This window comes from Microtus oregoni, unplaced genomic scaffold (genome assembly GCF_018167655.1).
Source record: "Microtus oregoni isolate MIOR12 unplaced genomic scaffold, Mior012 000000F_ref0000247, whole genome shotgun sequence".
Lineage (NCBI taxonomy): Eukaryota > Metazoa > Chordata > Mammalia > Rodentia > Cricetidae > Microtus > Microtus oregoni.
In genome coordinates, this window is record NW_024543059.1 from 52,661,418 (window position 1) to 52,684,952 (window position 23,535).

At 42.5% G+C, this 23,535-nt stretch overlaps 1 protein-coding gene across 2 annotated transcripts in view; it reads left to right on the forward strand.

Annotated features, from left to right (window-relative positions):
- Positions 1-23,535, forward strand: part of LOC121447239 (serine/threonine-protein kinase TNNI3K) — a 217,186-nt gene that overhangs the window by 42,219 nt on the left and 151,432 nt on the right. For both annotated transcript variants that reach the window (XM_041650381.1, XM_041650390.1), the window contains exons 6-9: positions 13,134-13,232; positions 16,848-16,986; positions 22,290-22,434; positions 22,511-22,615. In XM_041650381.1, coding sequence (XP_041506315.1) covers positions 13,134-13,232; positions 16,848-16,986; positions 22,290-22,434; positions 22,511-22,615 — 488 coding nt within the window. The remainder of the gene's footprint in view (positions 1-13,133; positions 13,233-16,847; positions 16,987-22,289; positions 22,435-22,510; positions 22,616-23,535) is intronic.

Consider the following 23,535-nt stretch of genomic DNA (forward strand, 5'->3'; position numbering starts at 1 on the left):
TTTTGTTTGTTTCCTTTAGGACTCAGAAATTAGATGAATAAGGTGTCCAGTGTTGTCAGATGTAGGCTTCCTCTTGGATGTATTCAGCATCTCCGCATCACATCTCGCGGCTCTTTTCATAGCTAAATCTTGCTGGGGATGTCCGATTCATTTTCCTATACGTTGAGAATTGTCTGAGGTGCTGCTCTGTTTATTTATTTAATTTAATATGATTACCCCCTAAAGGTCTAGCGCACACATTGGAGAGAAGAATGTTTGAGAAGCTGATCGCAGCTGAAATCCTCTGTGAGGCAGAAACCATGCTCAGCTTGCTGAACAAACAGCTGTTCCTTTGGGGACGAAGTGGGCCAGCTCCTGCAGCATTCCTCAGAGCTCAGAGATATGTGGATTACAGTCTGCCTCTGAGGAATTGGCTGCAAATGGCATCCAAAGAAATTCCATCTTGCAGCAACCCGCATGACTTCTTTTTGTGTTTTTTGAAGCTTTGTACTTTCCCCTTTTACATGGCAAGCAGCCAGATTCAGCAACTCCTGCCACCTCAGGATGCTTACTTAACTACTTACAGCCCAAACAAGGCTAAACTTTAGGCAGCTCTGAGTCACCTGGCCCCCAGTGAGGCAGAGTTTTGGTCCCAATAGAGACATTCCGCTTCATTTTGGGCAAGTTCATTTTATTCTTTTTCATTTTTCACAACCTCCAAAAGCAAGGATCGTTGCCTTTGGACTATGTTGTATGCCAAACTTAGAGCTGTTGAACATTTGAAAATAGAACTTTTAATCATTACTGTTCTTTCTCAAGTGTGAAACAATTTAGGAGCAAGAGTGAGATACACTAATAAGTTTGCCATTCTCATAACCAGACAAATTAATTCAGAACTTGTAGGCTTCTAGCTGTCAGGGAAAAAAATCTGTCATGCAATGGAGGCTCCTGAAACTGATTATTGCTTAATTAGCTTCCTCCTTATTGAAAAAAGTCATTAGTCCAATTATAAGTTCCCGTGGCTCTACTGAACTGGGATTTTTGTTTTTCAAATGAAGATAGCTAGAAATATATTAACACACGACAGTATGAAACCTGAAACTGTACAAAGTGCACGTGAGGCCTTTGTCTCACAAGTTCGCAGGGTAGATTTTCTGAAAGTATAAATAAAATGGCATCTGTGAAATTGAGAAGTGCTTGCTTGTTCTCTGAACTGACTTGAAGACTCTTGGCCTAGAGGACAGGACCTGGCAGAGCCTCCACCTCCAATCTCTTTGTTTGAGTCTCTTCTCTGAATGTATTAGGTTCTGTTTGCAGTTAATCCTTCCTTCCTCATGAAAAGTCCTTCAAAAAGTGGAGGTGTCTTGTGAAGGAATGGACAAGTGCCCCAGCATTGAGGTTTGATCGTCATTAACATATAGACTAGGAAGCTTTATGTTATATTTGCGTGACTCCGTAAAATTAATAGCATGTAAGTTTGACAGCCTCTACACTTTATTTTTGGAAGCATCTAGAACCTCTGTGTTCTGCTCCTGGCTTTGGAAGATGTTTGATGTTAGACTTCCTGTGCGGGGAAGTGTGTGTGGCAATCTGCTCACCCATTTACCTTTTTAAATTTGTGAAGCAATGACAATCAAAAGGGAAGAGGAATGTCAAAATCTGGAGAAAGGATGGGACAGCTCCCCTGGCTATGGAATGCAAGGTCAATAGCGATCCCTTCAGATAACCAACTGTCAGTGACTGTAAGTGCTTCTGGCTTCTCGGTGATGTTCTCCTGAATTTTGACTGGGATGCATGCTACATGCCAGTGTGACTCTGTGGCAGTGCATTTGTACAGGGTAGAGGGCACATGATAGAGCATGGTAATAGAATTCCAAATGTGCTCAAAGGAAAAATATGAAAATGGAGAATGTCTTGCAAAGTTACTTAGGTCTGAAGTTTGTCTTTTCAACTTTAGTGGGAGGCACAGAGGTCTTGCACATTAAAATTCAAACAAATTCATATCAGGAAAAAAATGGACATGAAGAACTGTGATGCGGAAGTGCAGGTGGAATAAACCCTTTCCTCCCCAACTGTCCTTGGGCTATGGCACTTTATTCCAGCAGGAGCCATGCTAAACAAAACCCCACTAAGAATGGAACATAAAGTCTGAAGTGTTTATTTTAGCTCACAGCTTGGGTTTGCTTTCCATCCTGGTACTGAAGGTGTGGAGGCAGGAGTTTGAGGCAGTGGGTCACCACATCTACATTCAGGAAGCAGAGACCCATGCTGGTACCCAACTTTCTTTTTATTCTGTCCAGAACCCCAACCCATAGGATGGAACAGACTACATTGAATTTGAGTCTTCCCATCACAATGGACCTAACCTAGACGACGTCACAGGTTTATTTCCATGCCGATTCCAAATGGCAACCAAGATTAACCGTAACAGTAGATGAATTAAAATGAATAATAATTGCCTATAATTCTACTATGGTTTGGAGGAAAACAAACACTTAGTTATATGAAATAGAAACACTCCATCTGTTATTTTCCAGAACTTAGCAAAATGATTTTGAGCATTCATAATTTTTTTTATCTGAGAAATAGACTTAAGGAGGGAAAACCTTTGATTTAGTTTTAAGCCTCCATCTCACTTGCAGTCTGTCCTGTGCTGACAGAAACATAGACGGCCTCCCTTTGAGTCTTCACGAACGCTGGCCGAAAACATGTGTACTGCAGGTGTGATTTGGAAAACTGCAACACCTCGGAGTCTCTGTGATATATAAATCTTCTATAAGCACTCAAATTACACACAAATTGTGCAGGAGAGAAATCGGGTTTTGTTTTCACTTAGTCATGGGAATTTGCTGGACAGAAAAGGAAAACTCTTCAGTTTTCCAGGTAAAGGTGTCTTTAGAGGAGAAACCATCCAAAGGCTGGTCTCCATTATTGCTCTGCTTTAGATTCTTTTGTTAATGTTAGTCTGTAAAAATAAATCAAAATTTCAGCCAGTAAGCAATCACTAGAGAATAAATTAAACTGTATTTAAAACTCACCAAGTGTTGCCAAGCAACTGCAATGCATCACTGTTGTGTGTGCTCATCCACCAAACACATGTGTTTGTGTGCTGTTGTCCCCATGAGGAAACAGGACTGGGGTCAGATTTCGTGAATTCTATAAACTTGGTTGTTTCCTTTTGTGGATGGCAAATATAACTGAGATTTCTTTTTTTTAATTAGATTTTTTAAGGAACCAAGATAGCTTGCCCCAATATTATTACTTTCCTAGAGGCATGTTACAGTTATGACTATAAATAGACTTCTATTATCAAGTTTTATTTCCCAAAGGACAGGGAAATTCATCACTGGCTCTCCCTTGTGTGAGCTTAGTTTTTGGCAATATGCAAACCTTGGGAGTCTGTGCCCACTGTTTAGACTTCAGAACACGAACCTGCAGCATGCAAACCTTGGGAGTCTGTGCCCACTGTTTAGACTTCAGAAAGCAAACCTTGATGTTCTAGAAGTTATTTTTTCTATTCTACAAATTTTCTTCAGAGAAATTCATTCCCTAGAATGTGCAGATCCACAAGGACAGGGGACAGTAGTGGAAACTTAAAGAAGTGCAAATCACAGGTTTAGAGGTGGGGTATTCAACCTTCCCTCCACCCGATTATTAAACAAATGTCTATTGAACAGCTAGTAGACAGTAAGGTCCTTTCTCTGCTCAGTGCAGACGATTCAGGGCTTGAAGAGAATTTATGATTGCCAGCTTGCAGGGCATCTCCTAAAGGAAGAGACAGGCATGGGAGTAAATATACAAAGTCCCCAGGGTAGCAAAGTGAAGGAGGTCACTATGCGGCTGCGCCAGGAAGAGAGTGCCTTGGTGTCCCTTCTGTCCTTCCTTCTTTAGCCTGTGGTGACATGGGTCACAGCTCACGTCCCAACGCTGCTCCACACCTTCCTGTGTTAGTCAGAACAAACATGCTCATTTCTGTCCTCACTCTTTCTTGATCCTTCTTCTACCTGACGTTCTCCAACTATGCCTGGCATGCTCCTGCCTATGGAATTTTTGCAGGGCTGTCTGTCTTTCATGGGAAATTTGTTTGAATCAGGACACAAAGAAGGTATAGGGGATGTTCACAGTATTCATTTGTTCAAGGATATGTGTGTAATTGGAAGAAGATAAACAATATTTAGATAATAAGAATATTTTCCCAACTTAATGAAATGCGTAAGCTCCCCTATACAGAAAACTCAATAACCTCAGAACAGTAGAGGTTGAAAGAAATCCTGATATTATTAGTACCTGGTCATTAAACGCTCAAGTGGATGATAAGGGGAAAAAAACGTAGAAGTCAAAAGCTGAGGGAATAAAGGCTAGCATGTCCTGCGGAAAAATGTAATGAGGTCAGCAAAATCCCTTTCTGAACACATGGAAATGAGAAGACAGAATAATAGTTTTAAAGAGTGGAAATGAATGAATGCATAATTTAAAATTCTAGTCCCAGTGAAATATCTTCTAAATACAATAATTAAATAAAGTTCTTTCAATCAAATATTATTGTGATCCAAAGAGCTGGACAAGCATTCTGTGGAAGGAGATAGTGGTAGAGGATACAGAAGAGGTCAACACACACGCAGAAGTGTGCATGGCACCACATACATGGGCTGAAGTCTCAAAGGCACTTTTCATTGTGCATGGCTTTTTTCCTCTCCATGTTTCCTGTACATATTGATTACTAAGCTATCAAAATTACTGATCTATTCTTCTATTGAATGTATGCAATTTATACTACCTAAAATATTTCAACTTTATGTATTATAGTTTTCATCTCTGTGTGTTGGATATTGGTCTTTATTACATGTTCATGACTCTTCTGAGATATCTAACCATGCAGAAATATTTCAGTATCTACTTCCTTATCGCTCTTGGCAATTCTGACCTTCTCAGTTCTGGGTAAGACTTGACCGCTTATTCCTTCCACTGTGTGCCATGTTTCCTGTCTCTGCATACCTAGTCACTCCTGATGAGAGTCTGGACACTGAATACCATGAGACTGTTTACTTGGTGTTTTGAATTCCGATGGATATGAATCTATATGTATTATCAACGTGAGCACAATGTCACGAATCACGAATGCCCTTGGATACTCGGTGATTCATCTCTGTGATTCATTCAGGTGTAGCTTTAAAGAATTAGATGGCAAGACTGGAGGAAACCGGTGGTGGGGCTTGTCACCTCTTCCTGCAGCCATCTCATGCTTAGCACCATCTTTTCCTGAAGAGAAGCAGGGAAGAACTTGAGAGCTGCTCCAGGGGAAATTCTACTTTTCCAAGCTAACAGCACTCCTGCTCGGAATAGGGATTCCCAGTGTATCTCACCAGGGTTTCTCTGGTGCCCTTAGTGTTCAGGGGTCATTCAGGGAGCTTGCTAAATAAACCTCTGCATATACCACAAAGCCCGGTTCTACCACAGAACTTAGGGTGAGTTCCGAGTTTATTACATACTTAAAAAGAAAGAGTTGAAAATGAGAAAACTTGCATTCCTGGTACAGTGTTGCTTCGGGAAATTCATTGTTGTTTCTCAACAGCAGCATAAATTAGACCTGTGGATATTGGAACAAACCTGCCAAGGGTTGTTTGTGCCCAAGTTCTAACATGTGCAAGCCACGGGGTGAGCTTTGAAAGACCAAGACTGAGCCCAAGCCATGGGTATAGTTTATCCCTTTCAGGAGCAAAAACTGAATCTGGGTTCTATTTCACAGTCGCTGGAGTTTTTGTTTACACCCCTGAACTTGGGTGAACAGGGCTTAGGATGGTTTCTGGGTTTATTGTATGTGTCTTCTGTCCTGTGTTTGCTGTAACAGACTCTTAGTCTATAGAGCACATGATCTGTTCTATGCATGGTTTCCATACCTGCTGAACTGTGGCGTTCCTAATGGTTGAAGCGTCTCTACACCTGTGGATATGCTGATCTCATTGTGACACTTACCCTGAGGTATGGAGCCAACATTTTCAGCATTACTGTTGAATAAGGACCCCTCAAGGAACAATGGACGACTAACATCTGTTGTCCTACAGCAAATTAACGTCGTATTCAGCAGTTCATCGGTCAGTCAGTTTTCTGGCGTCAATTAGCGGGGAAGCTCAGAAAAGGAATTGCTGGGTGTTCTAGATGTGTGCTTACAGCTGTTCTGACCCTGAAACTTCATTGTTCACATTGTCTCCTTTGTATTTGAACTGAGCTGCTAGAATCCTTTAATTACTGCCATAATTCCTTAGGAGGACTCATACCACTTCGTCTTGTCTGAGAGGCGCTCTTTCTGTGCCCTCAGCTGAGTTGCCAGCAAAATAGAATGATGAAGTCCCACACCAAGCCGTTTCCACTTTTGTTTTCCAAACACTGCTCCAAAGGAGCTTTCTTCGAGTAGAAAAAGGGATGGGAAGAGGGTCGGCTTGAAAAAAAAAAGTCCAGAGAAAATTGCTTGCCAGGTATGAATTCCTCTTCCATGTGATGTCCAGGCTGCATGCCAACGGGTCTGAGGGCAGCAGTGGGAAGAAAAACTGTAACTCTTACCCCAGTTTTCAAGTCTTAGCAATCACAATACAGTGGGAAATGTGGGGCCTGTGGCAAGCTGTATAAATAAATCTCATAAGAAAAGATCAAGGCTTTGTAAATGCATAAAACACTGTGTTACTACGGCATGCCGAAAGCTGGGTTATCCGCCAGGGATTCTAAATTAAGACTCTCATGTGAAGAAGTGATCAGAAAGGCCTGTGTCTTAGGGAACCAATAGCACAGCACCGCCATGGCTGAGCCGTGGTGGTAGCAGGTGTGAGTCCTCCACTTAGAAAGCTTTTGTAGGCTCCCTGGTGAGCTACTCATTAGGAAGCTCTTCCTGCCTAGCTCCGACTTCCTTCTTAGGCTCCCTTCCTCTCAGGTTTTAGCCATAAATGTCATATGTGTATCTCCCCTTACTCTGCTGTAATTTCATCATAGATACCCTTACTTTATTGTGATGTTTGGCAGTGTACAAAATAAAGGCTCTCATTAGTTTGCATTGTACCCTATCATATTCACCTCATCAAAACCTTCCTAGGCCCTTCATCATATACTGCCGGTCCCTTTCTCATGTGTGTTTTGTGTGTGTGTGTGGGGGGGATATTTCAATTTTCACCTCTATGGAAACATGACATAGGCATCTTTAGCCATGCTATAATACCACTCTTAGTAAGGACAAGAAGACATCAGCCCCACTGCTCTGATCCATGTGGTACCTCACTCCTCAGCTACTGCTTTTCTTCTTGGGTTCCCATCATTCCCTGAAAAATGTCAGTGATTAACATATTTAGTAGAGTTTGTTTAACACACACAAACAAAGAACAAATACACACACAACTGTGCTTTTAAACTTCTTTCACAATTTAAAAATGGTGACTTCCTTAGTGTCTTTGATAATAATTACCTGTGAAATCACCTTCCGGATAATTTTAAAACCAAATTTAATTTTAATGTGAAGTCATAAGGAAAGATTGCAGAAAGGAAACCTTATTTCTGTGACAGCCCGGAGAAACGATTTTCCAATAGGATTCTGTAGTCAAACACTTAATTAGAGCTGTGCCAGGTTCTCAAAGGTTATTACAGAAATGTTCAGCAATGACCTTAGTGGCAAACTCTACAGAATATAGTTGATGGTTTCCTGACCTTTCTCATTCGTGACTTGTTTGCACCCAAGGGGTTTTTATGCAAACCTGAGCATACAATTACATCAAACATGTATACAAATAAGACATATATTCATAATAAACCATGAAGAGGCTTATTTCAAAGCAATTATTTGGCATACATATAACTTTACCATTTATTGAAGACAAGCATATTTGCATACTAATAAAGTAAATATTCCTGTTTGTCTAACATAATATAATTGAAAGGTAAAATAATTTGATACTTGCATGCTGGGAATGATAGGTAAATATTAAAAGTCCTGTCTGGTATTAAAATATGTTTCTAGTGTATACAAAGTAAAATATTTCAGTGAACAGCCAATAATAGACTTGAATTTGATTTGTGACATCTCAGTGTTCATTGCTGTCACATGGTGCGATGGCACAGACAGTACAAGGAACACATGTTTAGAATGTAGGCTGTAGTGAAATATTTTCCTGGTACCAGCGTTTTTGTGACCCCCACATTCAGCTATATGACCTGCAGAAATGATAACCTCACAGTTTTCTGGATCTTGGATAGAAAGATTATTCATATGACATTCATAAAAGATCTCAAGAAATGTTATATTTTAAATGGTAAAGCCTACAGAAAATACAATGAAGAGGAGCTTAGTAAGTACAAACCCCATGCTTTCATCTAAACTTCTCTACCAGGAACACACACTTCCATTAAGACACAGCCGCTTTAATTGAAAACTGGAAAAGAGTGTTCAACTCTTCAATAAATGGTTGATTGCAATGGAAGCCAACTCTTCTGGGCAAGGGCAATGAACTGCCCAGAATGAATTAGAAGCAACTAGAATTAAGGCGGTTAATTGAGGAGAAAATTCTACAGGTGCTCTTACTTTGGAAGTCATGACCTACACAGTGTGATATTCCTGCCTATGTCACCCAGGTTCAATTCGGTGTCTGCCGCAGCTATAATTATTTGCTGACAGCTTTGTCTTCTCATTCCCATCCCTTACCACTACCATTCCTGACAATACTTCTATATCTGAGACATTCAATGGCACATTCTCCAGCTTTGGACCAGCAATTATCTAACTCATTTTGTTGCCTCTCCATGAATTTGCCTGTAATTTCAAGCCGTTGCCTTATGGGGTTCCAGAGATGTGGCCATGGACACTAACAATATCCTTTGCCTTTCAATTCTTTTAATATCTTCTTTTCCTCTCCTCTCCACTCTGTCCTCATCTTCAATCACTAGATGGATGAAACTTGGAACTTTGTTCAGAGTCCTACTTGGGTAATACCTATTTCTCACAGCAGGTATCACTCACTGCTCATACTTGGCTGACCTATAGCCTCAGGGTTTTATCTGACTGGATCTATTTCTTTCTTACTCAGGGAGTTAATGCCTTAGTGTGAAGAAGCTGGTCATTGGTAGGTAAAAGCCAAGGTAGGAGGCTTGCAGATGTAAGCATGTTTCCTATGGAAAGTCATACACAGATCAATACAATTGCCCTATGAGCATGGTTTTCTTTGAATACATGACAAAATAAAACTGAGGAAGAAGTCAAGTGATCACCTTCTTCGATGCTCAGAGCAAGAGCAAGCAGCAGAGAGCATGGCTTGCAGTGATCCTCATGGCCTTTGGACAAAATGACAGGGCAGCATTAGCTATGTGGAAATAATTAAGTTAATAAAAGTGGGTTAATTTAAATGTAAGAGCTAGCTAGTAATAAGCCTGAGCCATCATCCAAACATTTATAATTAATATTAAGCCTCTGAGTGATTATTTCAGAACTGTTGCACGGGAGAGAAATATCCATTTACAGTTCTGTAGTATGATTTCTTCAAGGCCTGGGAACCATCAACAAACACTAATACATTCTCCTGTTACCCTAGATACAGTGAGAAACAATTATTACATTCTAATGTTGACTCCAGATACAATGACTCTATTAGATTCCCATTCCAATTATACTTCTGTTGACTATTCTCACCTAAATCTGATAGGACTCACAGCCTGTAGACTGTTCAGAGCTCAAGTGATAACACCTGTTTCCAGTTTACTATTTTTGCAAGAAATTTTATTATTTTTGATGAAAAGCATTATGACAGTATTCTTCTACAGTTAGTTGAAACAGTACTGAAGGAAGGACACTAGTTAGTTCTGGCTCCTTAGCCCTGAAATAATCACATGGAAACCATATTATTTAAATCACTGCTTGGCTCATTATCTGTAGATTCTTAATGGCTAGCTCTTACATTCTAATTTTACCCATTTCTAGTAATCAGTGTATCACCACATGGCTGTGGCTTACCAGGTAAAGTTCTGTCTGGCTCTTGTGGGACTACATGGCTTCTCTCTGACTCCACCCTTTTTTCTCCCAGCATTCAGTTTGTTTTTCCCACCTACCTAAGTTCTGCTCCTGTACATGATAGCAGATATATCTTCCTATTTTTCTCTTTGATTAAAATAGAGTAAATATAGACAATTATCATATACTTACTGCCAGTTTCCATGGCTACAGAATGGAGTAAACATACGACTCCCTAGGATTTTAATAGGAAGGGTATAAAGTGGGTTTATCAACACTCTCCTGTTCTGGGTAGAGGAAACTTGGGTAAAATGATTTTAAAAAGGCTTTCTGTTTTTTCTTTAAATGTCTACATAAATATATTTGTGTTAGTCCAACTGGTAGACATGTTTGCACACCAAATATCCCATATTCCCCCCAGTCCTAAAAGAAGTTCTGTATAGAACGACACTGGAAAGCACAACATCAAATAATCGCATATACCTGCAAACACACATTTCCCACAGGCAGTGCTCTCAATGGTTAAGTGTTTCCTTATATTTAAAAATCAGCTATTAAAAGCCTACAGTTCAATAATGACTCCATGTGGTTTCATTAAAACTCACATTTTGACAAATTCTAAGAAGGCCAGTACTTCATAATTAAAGGATGCTCAATCCAAGGTCGACCTTCTCTGTGGCTGGATGAGTCTAAACTTGGATCGGTAGAAATCTGCTTTTGACTATTTATCTTTCTAGCAGGAAAGTGAATTATGGAACCATGTCCAAGAAATTGACTCTGCATGTTAATATTTGAGAGTCCTTTTAATAGTAAAAATTCATGACATCTACTTTTTTTATGCTATATTTAAAATAACAGAAATTATAAAGAGCTTCATCTCCCTGGCTGATTAACAGCCTCATTTCAGAGCTCCTGAGACTGGATGCCTCAGATACCAGACAAACCAAACTAATGACGCTGGCATTCATTTCCAAACTGATCTACGGAGTCCTACGGATAGCTGACTTCTTCCAGTCTGGGTTGAGTCATTTGTCCCCTTTGCTTAATGCTGATGAGATCACAGAACCAGCCTGTTGTAAGGAAAATTTGAGGTCAGCAGAACTTGATGTGTATTCTGCCTCTTTTTCACCCTGGCTGGTTGACTATGTGTCACTTGGTCACTCCAAGATTCCCTTTAATTTGGGAGAGCAATGTCCATCTTTCTGTTTGTGGGTAAAAAACACAGCAGATTCTAAGGTCCTCTGAAAAACTTCAGTGCCTGACAGGTAACCTTCTGCCAATAAAAGCTATAACTTCAACTTTTATTAGGAGAACAACTCACTGTGTATACAAAACGCTCTACTGATCATCAATTTAAACATAAACTAATGATCAATTCTGGAAATGTCCATAAAATGAAGCACCTGCTTATGTTTTTGGACCTACTCAGAACCTCAGAAGTCCAAAAGCAGTCTCATATCTCTTCCTTCTGGTGTATGACACTCAGACTTAGTTCTGTTGTAACAGTGAATGTGTAAACAGTGGCCTAGGGAGTCATCTACCTCATAGCCTCCCTCTCTTGGGAGAACCTGAGGAAGGCTTGGGGGTGAGCCTAGAGAATCACTGTACCCTGATACTGACCTAACTTCTGACCTTCAGACATTTCTTGATTTCTACATTTCTCAATGACTTCCATTTTAAAATCTAGCATTAAAATCTGTGGTTGAAAATCCCACGGTCTCCTATAGCTCTGAGGATCCCTGGCTCATGCAAGGATGCTTGTTTGTTGGGACATAAAAGGAGTCAGAAGCCTATGCCTCCTGAACTCCTGTTTCCCATCTAATAGATTTTGGAAAATTTTCTCAGCTGTGTATCAGCCAAAGACTAGCCTATAAATTAGGGAAGTCCTCATTGAAACCAAAATCACTTTAAGGAACAGATGTGATACTATCCAGAAAAAAATATATATCTAAGGCCAGTCTCTGGTGAAAAGACCTGGAATAATCTTCAGGCTTGGCATAAAACACAGTAGAACAGGGTACTCAAAATCAAGCTACTTGGGGACATCAAGAAATGACAGAGAAAATGGAGATGCAATGAAAGTCAAAGTCCTGCTCTCTTTCTGTTTACCTGTGAGGAAGTAATAAAGTTGTAAAAATCTTTTCTTCCTTGTATTGTGGGTAACAGTTACCGCCCACTCATAATAGCCCAGAAAAGATTCACATGTGATAGGTACTGTTGCGTCAATGTGGCCAAATACCCAAGCATAAATAAAAGGAAAACAAGTGAAAGCAGTAGCAAAAGGAAAAGATAAAGGAAGTCAAGGCGGCTTGTTGTTCCCTTGAGATCTTGTTTCCCAAGGGTCCAATCTATGCCTTTTAAAAGTCCACATGAGTGGGCAGGACCTCATGGATGCCAGAGGAAGAGGAAGAGTACTGTCCACCCATCACCAACTAGGAAGAAAGCAAGACAGAAAATGATCAAGGGATAACATAACTCCAAGAACCTGCCCCCATCTCTTCATTGATCCCTACCTCCCAGATTACAAATCCTCCCCAAACAGTACACCTTCTGGGGACCAGCTTTGTAATCATGAGTCCAAGCAGGGCATTTGTGTTCAGACCATAGCACAGCAGAATCTGCAAAATAAACCTTTCCTAGAGAAGCAGAGAAGATCCAGTTTCAACCACGCAGACTGCAATGAAGAGAAAGAAACTGAAGAGACTCGAGGAGAGGTGGTATGGGAGTTTGGATGGGGTACAAAGCTCTGCGGTCAGGAAGGAAGTTCTGACTGATGACAATACAGAGAGAGTGTTGGGAGACATGTTCAGAAGGATGCCATCAGGGCTTGCAAGGTGGGTCAACAAATAGAGTTACTCGCAGCTAAGCCTGACAACCTCAATTTCATCCCTGGGACCCACATTGTAGAAGGTGTCCTCTGACTTGCACATGACACGTATGAACACAGAAACACACATATATACAGGAAATAAACAAGTAATACTATTAGACACAGGGGGACCTTAATTATCATACGAGTTTGTTTCCTAGGCAAAGGCATGCGGGAGAGGAGATAGAAGAAAGCTGTGTGTCAGAATGGACGTCTTGACTGGGACCTGTGCATGGTTACTGACAAACAAAGCTCAGATGTTTGGCTGGCCTGGGAGAGGTCCCTAACATGTACCTCTTTCTCATCTAGGCTGCAGAAGTGCTGCTAGAACATGGAGCCAATGTCAATGTTCAAGATGCTGTCTTCTTCACACCCCTGCATATCTCAGCCTACTATGGTCATGAGCAGGTAGGTCTAAACTGAGCTACAGCGACTGGTGGGCTGCTGCAGAGCCTGCTTCAATGAAAGGATGTGTAAAGGTGTAAGGTGTCCTTTGGGGCTTCCTCGAAGCTCAGTGATAGATAGAGGCTTTGTCTCATATGCTCAGAGTCCTGGGCTTGCCCCCCGGTATTGCCCAGGTAATTTATACAATATTCTCACCAGCTCTATCTGTAGGAGCTTGTAGACCCACAGAAACATTCCAATGCCTTGCCTGTCACCGTCACTGCCTTATTGCAGGAAGGAGACACTAGAGTATACATTATGGTTTGCAGAAATGGGAATTGGGCAGCCTGAATTTGGGGGAAAATATTTTCCAGTTTTATGGCTGTCTGTAGTCTATATAGTGCCTCTGATATTCATTTCTTAATGGAAAAAATATTTATGATCGGACTTCCTAGGGATGCCTTTACACAGAAATAGAGTTCCTTGGGAGACACACAGTAAATACCCCTGTTAAGATACCAATAGAGCAGGCACAAGATGTATCACAAAGGCCCTTCCAGCACCTCTCTGAAACAGTTGTCTTTCAGAAGCAAATTCCTCTTTTCTCCTCTCAGGGGATGTTAGGGGCTGAAAAACTCCCTCCTGAAACCCCGTGCATGCTCTGGCTCTGAGCCTGTGACTTGCCTTAAAAGGAACTGGAGTTTGTGAGCGGCTTTAAAATTTTCAGGAGCTTGCCCCAGGTTTACTGTCAGGCCTGATGGTTCTCCAGGGTCTCTCTGTATGAGTGGGGAGGAAATGAGCATCAGCCTGTGGACAAGGAAGTGGCCCGAGAGACCCAAGTCTCAAGGGGAAGAGCTGAGAATGCCAGGCCCTCCCAGGAGCCTTGCAAGTAAGAACCTGAAGCTATCGGGGAGCATAGCTCTTAAGAAATATTTCCTATTGTGGGTGTCATTTGCCCCCAGTTACGAAAGCAACATCCAAAGCCCAGCAGGGCAGGTTACATTCCAGTCCCAGGGCAGCTTAGAACAGAAGAGCTGGATTGTGCATCCCCCAGCCACGTACCTTCCCTGCCAGGCCACAGCCTGTGTCTCTGTGTGATGGAGGAAGGTCATTGGCTAATAAAGGAACTGCCTTGGCCCATTTTATTTGTTAGAAGATAGGTGGGAGGAGAAAACAGAACAGGATACTGGGAGGACGAGGAAGTGAGCTCAGAGTCTCGACTGCTCTGCTCTCGGGAGCAGACGCCCTAGAGAGATGCCATGCCCCGCTCCAGCTCCGACCCAGGATGGACATAGGCTAGAATCTTCCCGGTAAGCGCACCTTGGGGTGCTACACACAGATGATTAGAAATGGGCTAAATTAATATGTGAGAATTAGCCTAGAAGAGAATGGTCCAAGCAGTGTTTAAATGAATACAGTTTGTGTGTTGTTATTTCGGGGCATAAGCTAGCTGTGCGGGCGGCCAGGGTGCTGGGGACGCAGCCCCACCGCTCCTATTACTACAGAATCTGTGAACCCGTGCAGAAATTCATCAAACCAAGCAATTTAACTAAACAGTGAAGTCAGATTTCAAAGCCATGTTTTCTGACTCCGAAGTCTGTTGATTTCCCACCTCTGCCGGGTGAAAGACAAGCAGTTCCTGTGCTAATTTCAAACACTACCCCTTAGCTAGTCTGGGGGAAAAAAAGCTGAAAAGAACTCAGAAACACAAAAGTAAGGAGATAAGCAAATAAAACTGCCCTTCAGATGTGTAATCTTTACCTTCCTGTGGACTCTTCCACGGCTATCCCATCACAGCGCTCTCTGTGGAGTCTGTCCTCGTCCTGTGACGTTCTGGTCACCATACCTTTGTGACCCTGCTAGCTGGCATATGCTTGCACACCCTTGAGACTGTGAAGCCATGGCCCACATATCATGAAACCTGGCAGTCCATCCATGTCCTACTCAGAATGTACCCAGGTCACTGACCGCAGTACCGTGCAGGCTCTAAAAGTCAGACGCTGGGAAAACCCCAAGTCCTGGATCTAGGCAAGAGCAGGCTGTGTAGTGCGCATGCTCTTTGTGGAGTCATCAACTTTGCTATTAACCTCATCACCCAGAGGAGAGATAAAGAGCCTCTGTACTTATTGAAGAGCTAAATTTGTTTACTTTCCCTGAAAATACAGTCACCGCCATATGAATTATGCTAAAATGTAGATGGCCCTTTTATGATAAGGGACTCACTTTCTGAGTGAAGGCAGCGTACCAACAATTTACAGAAACTGTTGTTCATTTGCTAAAATACGCTGACACGGAGAGTGGCAAATTCAGCCTACGAGCCTGCCTGGTGCACCCTGGTCCTTGTCTTTTGTTTATTCACTTAATTTTAAGTGGAGCGATAGGTGCTCATAGCAAGAGCAGTATTTCCTACGTACGGAATAACAGCACTTAATAGACAATTGACTTCCCGGGGAGCTTAAGCTGCTATGAAGTCACCGAGATGGCAGGAGTGGGAAGATCTGCTTAGGTAGTAAGGTTCTGATGGTCGGGAAGCATGTGTAGATCTTCCCATTAGCCGAAAGAAGGGTACAAATGCACACATTTCTCGGGCGTGTTGCCATTTCTCTGGATAGATGCTTAGGGCTAAGCCCTGTTCTGCATGCCTGATAAGTACTAAATTTCTTTATCCTCAGAGCAGCTCGAAGAGATAGAGAACTACTGTTCCCATTTTAACAGCAAAGAAACTGAGGTCTCTAAAGATGAGCTCACTAGGTCACAGTGGCATTGCTAAGATGTATGAGTTGGGCCTCCAAGTCCCTGCTTTTGGCTGGTACACTTAAGAGAAAGGTCTTTCCCCATCCGCCACCAGATGATGCTTTCTGGAGAATTGCTATTAAGAGTCTATTGTTTACTGTTTGGCTATTTGTCGGCCACTGTGCTTGGCACATTAAATATATCATCACCTCTGGTGCTCATCGCAACCTGGGAGTTAAGTCTGCCATGATTTCCACTTGCCTGGGTTCAATCATAATGTTGGAAACATCAGGCGGTGATTACCTAACTACTCAGCTGAAGAACCCAGTGCCTATGTAGGTCAGACAGATTCCAGCTACCCACCCTGTCCCCTGGATCTTAACTTCTTGTCAGTGTGTGACACTCTGCTGGGTGGTGTGAAGGGTCAGCTTGGCACACTGTAGAACCAACTGGGAAGAGCACCTCAATGGGGAATCGTCTATTAAAAGACGGCCTGTGGCCCTGTCTAGGGAAGATTGTCTTAATTGTTAATTGAGATGTGAAATTGCCACCGTGGGTGGCACCATTCTCTAGAGAGGAATCCCAGAATGAAATTGCTTTACTTTTGGACTTTTTTCAGTGATAAACTCTACTGTTTTTGACTCATTGGGCTTGGGGTGAAAGTAGACGAAGAGATATCATAGCCATTTCAGACACTGAATGTTCTGCATTGCGTTTCCTGGTGTTGGAGGGCAGGTTAAGACAGAGTTTAGAGTATCACAGGCTAGCCAAGAACTCACTCTGCAGCTATTCTCAATCCTTTTGCCTCTACCTTTCTATGCCCCAACTGCTGAGCTTACAGGTGTGTGACCAAAGGAACATATGATTTTTTTTCCCAAACTAATTTCAAATGGTGGACTCTTTTAGGTAACCAGTGTCCTTTTGAAGTTTGGCGCTGATGTCAATGTAAGTGGAGAAGTTGGAGACAGGCCCCTGCACCTGGCCTCTGCCAAAGGGTTCTTCAACATTGTGAAACTCCTGACAGAAGAGGGGAACAGGGCAGATGGTAAGGCTTTGTCTCCCCACTCCATGTCATGTATGCTGCATCTTTTCTTGCTCTCCATGGGAGAAGCATGGACATGACTGCTCATGCAGATGTGTGCTAACAAACATGTTCCACATGTCATAATTCATTTTTAAAAGTTTATTTGTTAAAATCAAATGAGAATATTTCTTTGTACCCTTCAACTAGTTTCGCTCACACTCAGAACCCTGATGTTAGGAAGGAATGTTCCAGATATATTGGTCCTATCAACTCTTATTCACTGATATTTTCCTTCAGTTGAGCTGTAATTTTAACAGATAGAAAATTCAGTATGTTTTGAGCCATTAGCTCCAAAGGTAACTGATCTTCTAAGCTCTCCTGATCCAGATCCCTTTATCTCTTTTTAAACTCCACAAAAAATGTTCTATTCTAAGCTCATTATTTTTAATTTTCTGTGTGTGTATGTGTGCGGTGTATGTATGAAGTGTATGACTATGTGTGTGTTCATGTCCTCACGGTCACTTGTAGATACTTGGAACACATTTCGTATCCTGTTCTATTACTCTCATGTAGTCCCTTGCTATAAGGTCTCTCTATGAACCTAGAACACAAGGTTAGGAGCCATAACACACCAGCAATCCTCTGGCTTCTGCTACCAATGGCAGTGGGGTTACAGGTACTCCTGAGTAACACCAAGTTTTTTTTTTTTTAACATGGATCCTGGGATTTGAACTCAGGTCCTCATGCTTGTTCAGTAAGTGTTTTCACTCTGTGAGTCATGCCCCAGCTCCAAGCTTTGCTTACTAGGATAATCTCAACATTTATCCGCATCACTGCAGCAAGCAGAGCCTTATCTTTCCAGCTGCAGAAGACCCCAAATGTGCCACCATTTGCACATCCAACTTCCTCTGGCCTGCAGTTTAACATTTGTGCTACCTTGCTGTTGTGTTGGTTAGCAGAGGCATTTATCTCTCTTGCATGCATACATAGGTGTAGAATTGCTGAATGCAAAGGTATGCATATGCTGAACTGTTAAAAGATTTCTATGCTGTCTCCCAAGATATAGCCACATACTCCATTTCCTCCTGACAGCCTGCCCAACAAGTGACATTCCATTGCTATACTGAGAGTTGATAGGGATACAATCCTAGGGTCATCAGTTTTGTGGGTTTTTTATAATTTCTAAAATTATTAAATAAATATTGGAAAGTTGATTGACACGAGCATTAAAGAAATTCCCCTTCTAGACTGTTATTTTTCACAGATTCACTAAGAGTCACATCTGGCCATAATGTTCTCTCAGGCATAGCCAACCTCCTCCCCCCGACCCCCTAGAGACCTAATTAAATGCCCATCAGTGTGAGCTCTTGGCCTTTGCAGCTAGAATGACGCACAGTTTCAAAAGGACACAGTTGTCAGGCACATAGAGCTGCCAGCTCCATGGGTCCAAAATTCAAATTGGTAATCACTTCCTGAAACTGATCAGTGTTCCATCCAGTGGTGAGGAAGTCCAGTGACTCACTGACTGCAGCGGGGGTGCAGCGACTTGCAGTTCCTGTCAGAATCGGCCGCTTCATTTTGGAGTTGAGCGACCCCTTTTGCATTGTTTTCTGCGGGCCTTTATGTAACAACTCGGGCATCTACATGAGAGGATCATCACAAACAGTGTGAGCCGTCAGGACAAAAGCAAGGTGTGGACCCCATTTAAGCAGTCCTGGGCAGTCATTCATTCTCCCAGCGTAGATGAGCCGAGGTGCAGCTGCGGGGAGCTCTGCAACATCATTACGTTTTCGGAACTCTTCCGTGGGATCAAGTACATCCCTCCTCCCTCTTACTATCCACCCCAACCTCAGCTTTTTGTTCTCCTGTGCAACTCCAAAGCCTGGCAGTGTCAAATGAGAGCCATTTATGATCAGCACGTCTCCAGGATCAAAAGACTCTTCAGCAAAAGGCACCGAAATCTGTGCAGCCCCACACTCCCTCGTACACCGCAACTGCACCGTATCATTTCTAGCATTTTCTTTCTGACACACGCAAGTACCACATTCTTCCTACTCAATCTTCTAAAATAAAAAAACAGCATGGCTCAGACGTTTAAGTATTCTCATTTTCCTTCTAGTACACTTGATATTAAGCCCGCTTTGCACTCCAGTGATTGCAGCAAAACACAGTACACCGTGCTCATGAGATGGAAGGCATGAGACTCACCATCAGTGAACTCACCTTTTCAGAAATGGAGTTGACCCTCAAGATGATTTATTTAAACTCTGACTTTTCTCATAGTAAATGGACATATGAGCAAGATTAAATAGATGTCCCCCAAAAAGAACAAATTGCTGTCTAGTATTTACAGTTTGTTTCCATGGAAATGGAATGCCACAAATGAGAATATATTCAGGTTACAATATTGCCCAAAATGTACTTCAGAAGGCAGTCTTGTTAGCTCACTCTATTTAAGAGGCTGGCCTATTCAGTCAGGTGTTTTCAAGTCTCGGGTTGCTCTAGTATGTCTTTTGGGGCAAGGAGAAAGGAAAATAAAACAGAAATCCTCATGGAATGATGTTGAAATACTGAAACAGTCCTTAAAATGTATCTTTTCCTGAAAGATGGAAATGGGAGTTTTTTAATTTTACATTCATTAATATTTTCTAACTCACTGTTAAATACTTAAGTTCCTTAATATAAGACCCTCCTTTAGTGTGCCACAGGCTACTGCAGAACTCTTTACAAATCTCTCAAGATGGGGCTGGAGAGAAGGCTCAGTTACGGAAGGCAAACAATGCTCACTCAGGATGTGAGGTCAACTGCCAGCAGCTGCATCAGATGGCTCCTATTCTTCTTTAGATTCTTCAGTAGAGACTCAGGAACCCTTGGGGGAGGCTCCTGATGCTCTGGGTTCCAGAACAGACTCGTGCTGTTTACTTTGCCTGGATTCTCACAGAACATAGACAAAAAAAATCAAATGATTTATAGAGAAGCAGATAATCAAAAGAACCAGGGTGTTCTGAAGGACGGGTGTTCTCCTGGGGGACAGTGTGTTCTGAGGGACAGGTGTTCTCCTGGGGGACGGGTGTTCTTCTGAGGGAGGGGTGTTCTGAGGGACAGGTGTTCTCCTGGGGGACGGGTGTTCTTCTGAGGGAGGGGTGTTCTGAGGGACAGGTGTTCTCCTGAGGGACGGGTGTTCTTCTGAGGGATGGGTGTTCTGAGGGACGGGTGTTCTGAGGGAAGAGTGTTCTGAGGGATGGGTGTTCTCCTGAGGGACAGGTGTTCTTCTGAGGCATGGGTGTTCTGAGGGACAGGTGTTCTGAGGGACGGGTGTTCTGAGGGAGGGGTGTTCTGATGGATGGGTGGTCTCCTGAGGGACAGGTGTTCTTCTGAGGGACGGGTGTTCTGAGGGATGGGTGTTCTGAGGGATGGGTGTTCTGAGGGTCGGGTGTTCTGAGGGTCGGGTGTTCTGAGGGTCGGGTGTTCTGAGGGTCGGGTGTTCTGAGGGACAGGTGTTCTGAGGGATGGGTGTTCTGAGGGTCGGGTGTTCTGAGGGATGGGTGTTCTGAGGGATGGGTGTTCTGAGGGATGGGTGTTCTGAGGGTCGGGTGTTCTGAGGGTCGGGTGTTCTGAGGGTCGGGTGTTCTGAGGGACGGGTGTTCTGAGGGACGGGTGTTCTGAGGGATGGGTGTTCTGAGGGTCTGGTGTTCTCCTGAGGCATGGGTGTTCTGAGGGATGTGTGTTCTCCTGAGGCATGGGTGTTCTTCTGAGGGATGGGTGTTCTGAGGGACACGTGTTCTGAGGGATGGGTGTTCTGAGGGATGCATGTTCTCCTGAGCCATTCCTCGCAGTCTTTGCAGGACACAGCTAAAGCTTCTTTGTTTGCCTAAGACCTTACAGGACAATCAAACAGAGAGGCTGTCAGCAGCTTCAGCAGATAGAAGGCAAATCTGCATTCAAAATCCGCATCCATTAAGTGCTACATGACGATATGTCAGCAGTCAAAATAAGCTACACACACTTTTGAGTCACTGTGATCTTCCATCATGTTCCCTTGAGATTCTTCATCATCTAAAAACATTCTTTGTATTTCTTCTGCTTATATAAAGCCATCAAACAATAAGAGAATTTGGACAAAAAAATCATACACACACACACACAAAAAAAAACAAATGTGTCTAGAACAGATGATCCCACTATTTTATTCTTCAGATATTGCGTTAAACTCAGATCTAGAATTGAGCTGTTTGATGTTTGGGTTTTTTTTTTGATGTTTGGTTTTTATTAAGCCTGTCTTGCAGCAAAACTTAATGTTATTTGAAGATATATACTATGTGTTTATAGTTTATTAGTTTTAACAAAAAATTATAAGAGAAATTAGGATAGAATGATATTCATTAAACGTGTGTGTGCACAAAATGTATAACATTAAATGTCTTACAAACATTCATTGATGTTTTCTGTTTGGTTCCAATAACAGTTCTGTTATAGTCATGATGGCTGATAAGACATGTGTACTTTAACGCTGATACAGTGATGGACCTGTAGTGACCGTTTAAGGAATAAAAATGCAGTTGAGTTTTCCCAAGCATCCCAAACTAATTAATGTTGCTTTAGGCATGAAAGGAATATATTAAAGGCTGCTCCCTGGTTAGTTTGCACCATAAACTAGATACAACCTAGAGACACCTAGAAAGAAAGAACCTCCGTAGAAAAATGGGCATTATCAGACTCACCTCTGGCCATGACCGTGAGAGACTGTCTTGACTGATGATTGATGTCGGATCTTTAATTTAAATGTTTAAATTATACTGACCTATGCGTGGAGGCACAAGCCACAGCTCCTGTGAGGAGGCCAGATTATGACTTACAGGTGCCAATCTTGTCTGTCAACCACATGGGGCATGGACATAGATCTGAGGTTGACAGGCTTAGCGGCAGACGCCTTTATGCAATGAGTCATCTCAACAGCCCAGGACTTTTAAAGTTTGAGATCCGTCAGAGGAAAAAGGGGGTCAGTTGGAAAGGATACTTACGGGAATATGGCTATAGCTGCTTTGAGTGCTTTTTGGTTTCTTCACTGCAAGACAAATTTGATTAGCTATATTCCATAGAATTTATGAAACACTAAAGGAAAGCCTATTTAATGTGGTAATAGGCAATAGAATAGAATTATAACATTTTTAATTGGTTGCACTTAATTTCCTCTATTATAAACAGTAATTGGCAATTTCCAAGAGTGTCTTGGGCACTTAGACAAAACACATGGCACTAAGCATACAAAGGATGAGAAAGAATGGATTCCAGATTACGCATCTGTGCTTTCTCGCCACTGGCAGTGAATGCTCAGGACAATGAGGACCATGTCCCTCTGCACTTCTGTTCTCGCTTTGGACACCACGACATCGTCAACTACTTGCTCCAAAGTGACGTGGAGGTTCAGCCTCACGTGGCCAACATCTATGGCGACACTCCCTTGCACCTGTGAGTACAACTTAGCATTTATCTATCCAATTCTTGTTCTCTTATCAGAACATCAAAATATTCTCTTCCCGTCCAGGGCATGCTACAATGGAAACTTTGAAGTTGCAAAGGAAATCATCCAAGTAACAGGAACGGAAAGTCTGGCAAAGGAAAACATCTTCAGTGAGACAGCTTTTCACAGGTGAGGAATGTGTCTGTGCACCAGCCCCTGAGCGTGGCTGACGCCATGCAGCACACAAAGCCGTGTACACAAAGCCTTGTACACAAAGCTGTAACAAATAGCGGCAGATGTTGCTGTTAGTAAGTGAGCGTAGGCACAGGACAAGAGATCTGGTTGCAGGGATGCAGGTAGAAAAGGTGGGGGCAGACGCTGCTATCAGTACAGCAGATGGGGCTGGAGCCAGATGCTGCATTTCCAACTGGAGCCACAGCGACAGGGGCTGATGTTGCCAAGGCAACAGGCCCATCAACATCTGGAAGCAGATTGCTCCTTACTCTGTGAAAAGCTGCCAAAAGGGGCTGTACCCATAATCCTCCTCCGACAAGAATCTCATTACTAGGCTTCATCAGCATCAAATATGACACTTTCTCCCTCACTTTCTTAAACCTTATGTGCAAATGTGCTTACCCAAGATATCCATCTGTCAGCTGCTAAAAGCCTAGACAGGATGGTGTTGGGATACCTAAGATGTAGCTCTTTTCTTGGAACCCTTAAAGGATCTTGCCTGTGTGCTTAGGAAAACACCCTGCAGGATCAACTGGGATTGGGAAAGATGCACACAAACTCAAGAAACGAATGAAGCAAGAGGCTGCTGGTAGCTCAGAGACACAGCAGCTTCTGAGCCATCCAGGAGGAATATGGGTGCTTCGCAACACTTGGAGCCCCGAAGGGCTGTCATTTTACTATAAAAAAAGTGATGCTTTGAATTTGATAAACCTTGAATAGAAAGAGAATTTACTTAAACATTATGTATTTCTCAGCTAATTTGCAACCTCTGAAAATGGTATCCCAGACTCTGTTGTCCTCATATTGTTTGGTTTGTGCTGGCAAATAACAGAAAGGAAAAAAAATCCATTAATTCTAAAGCAGCATTAACCTTG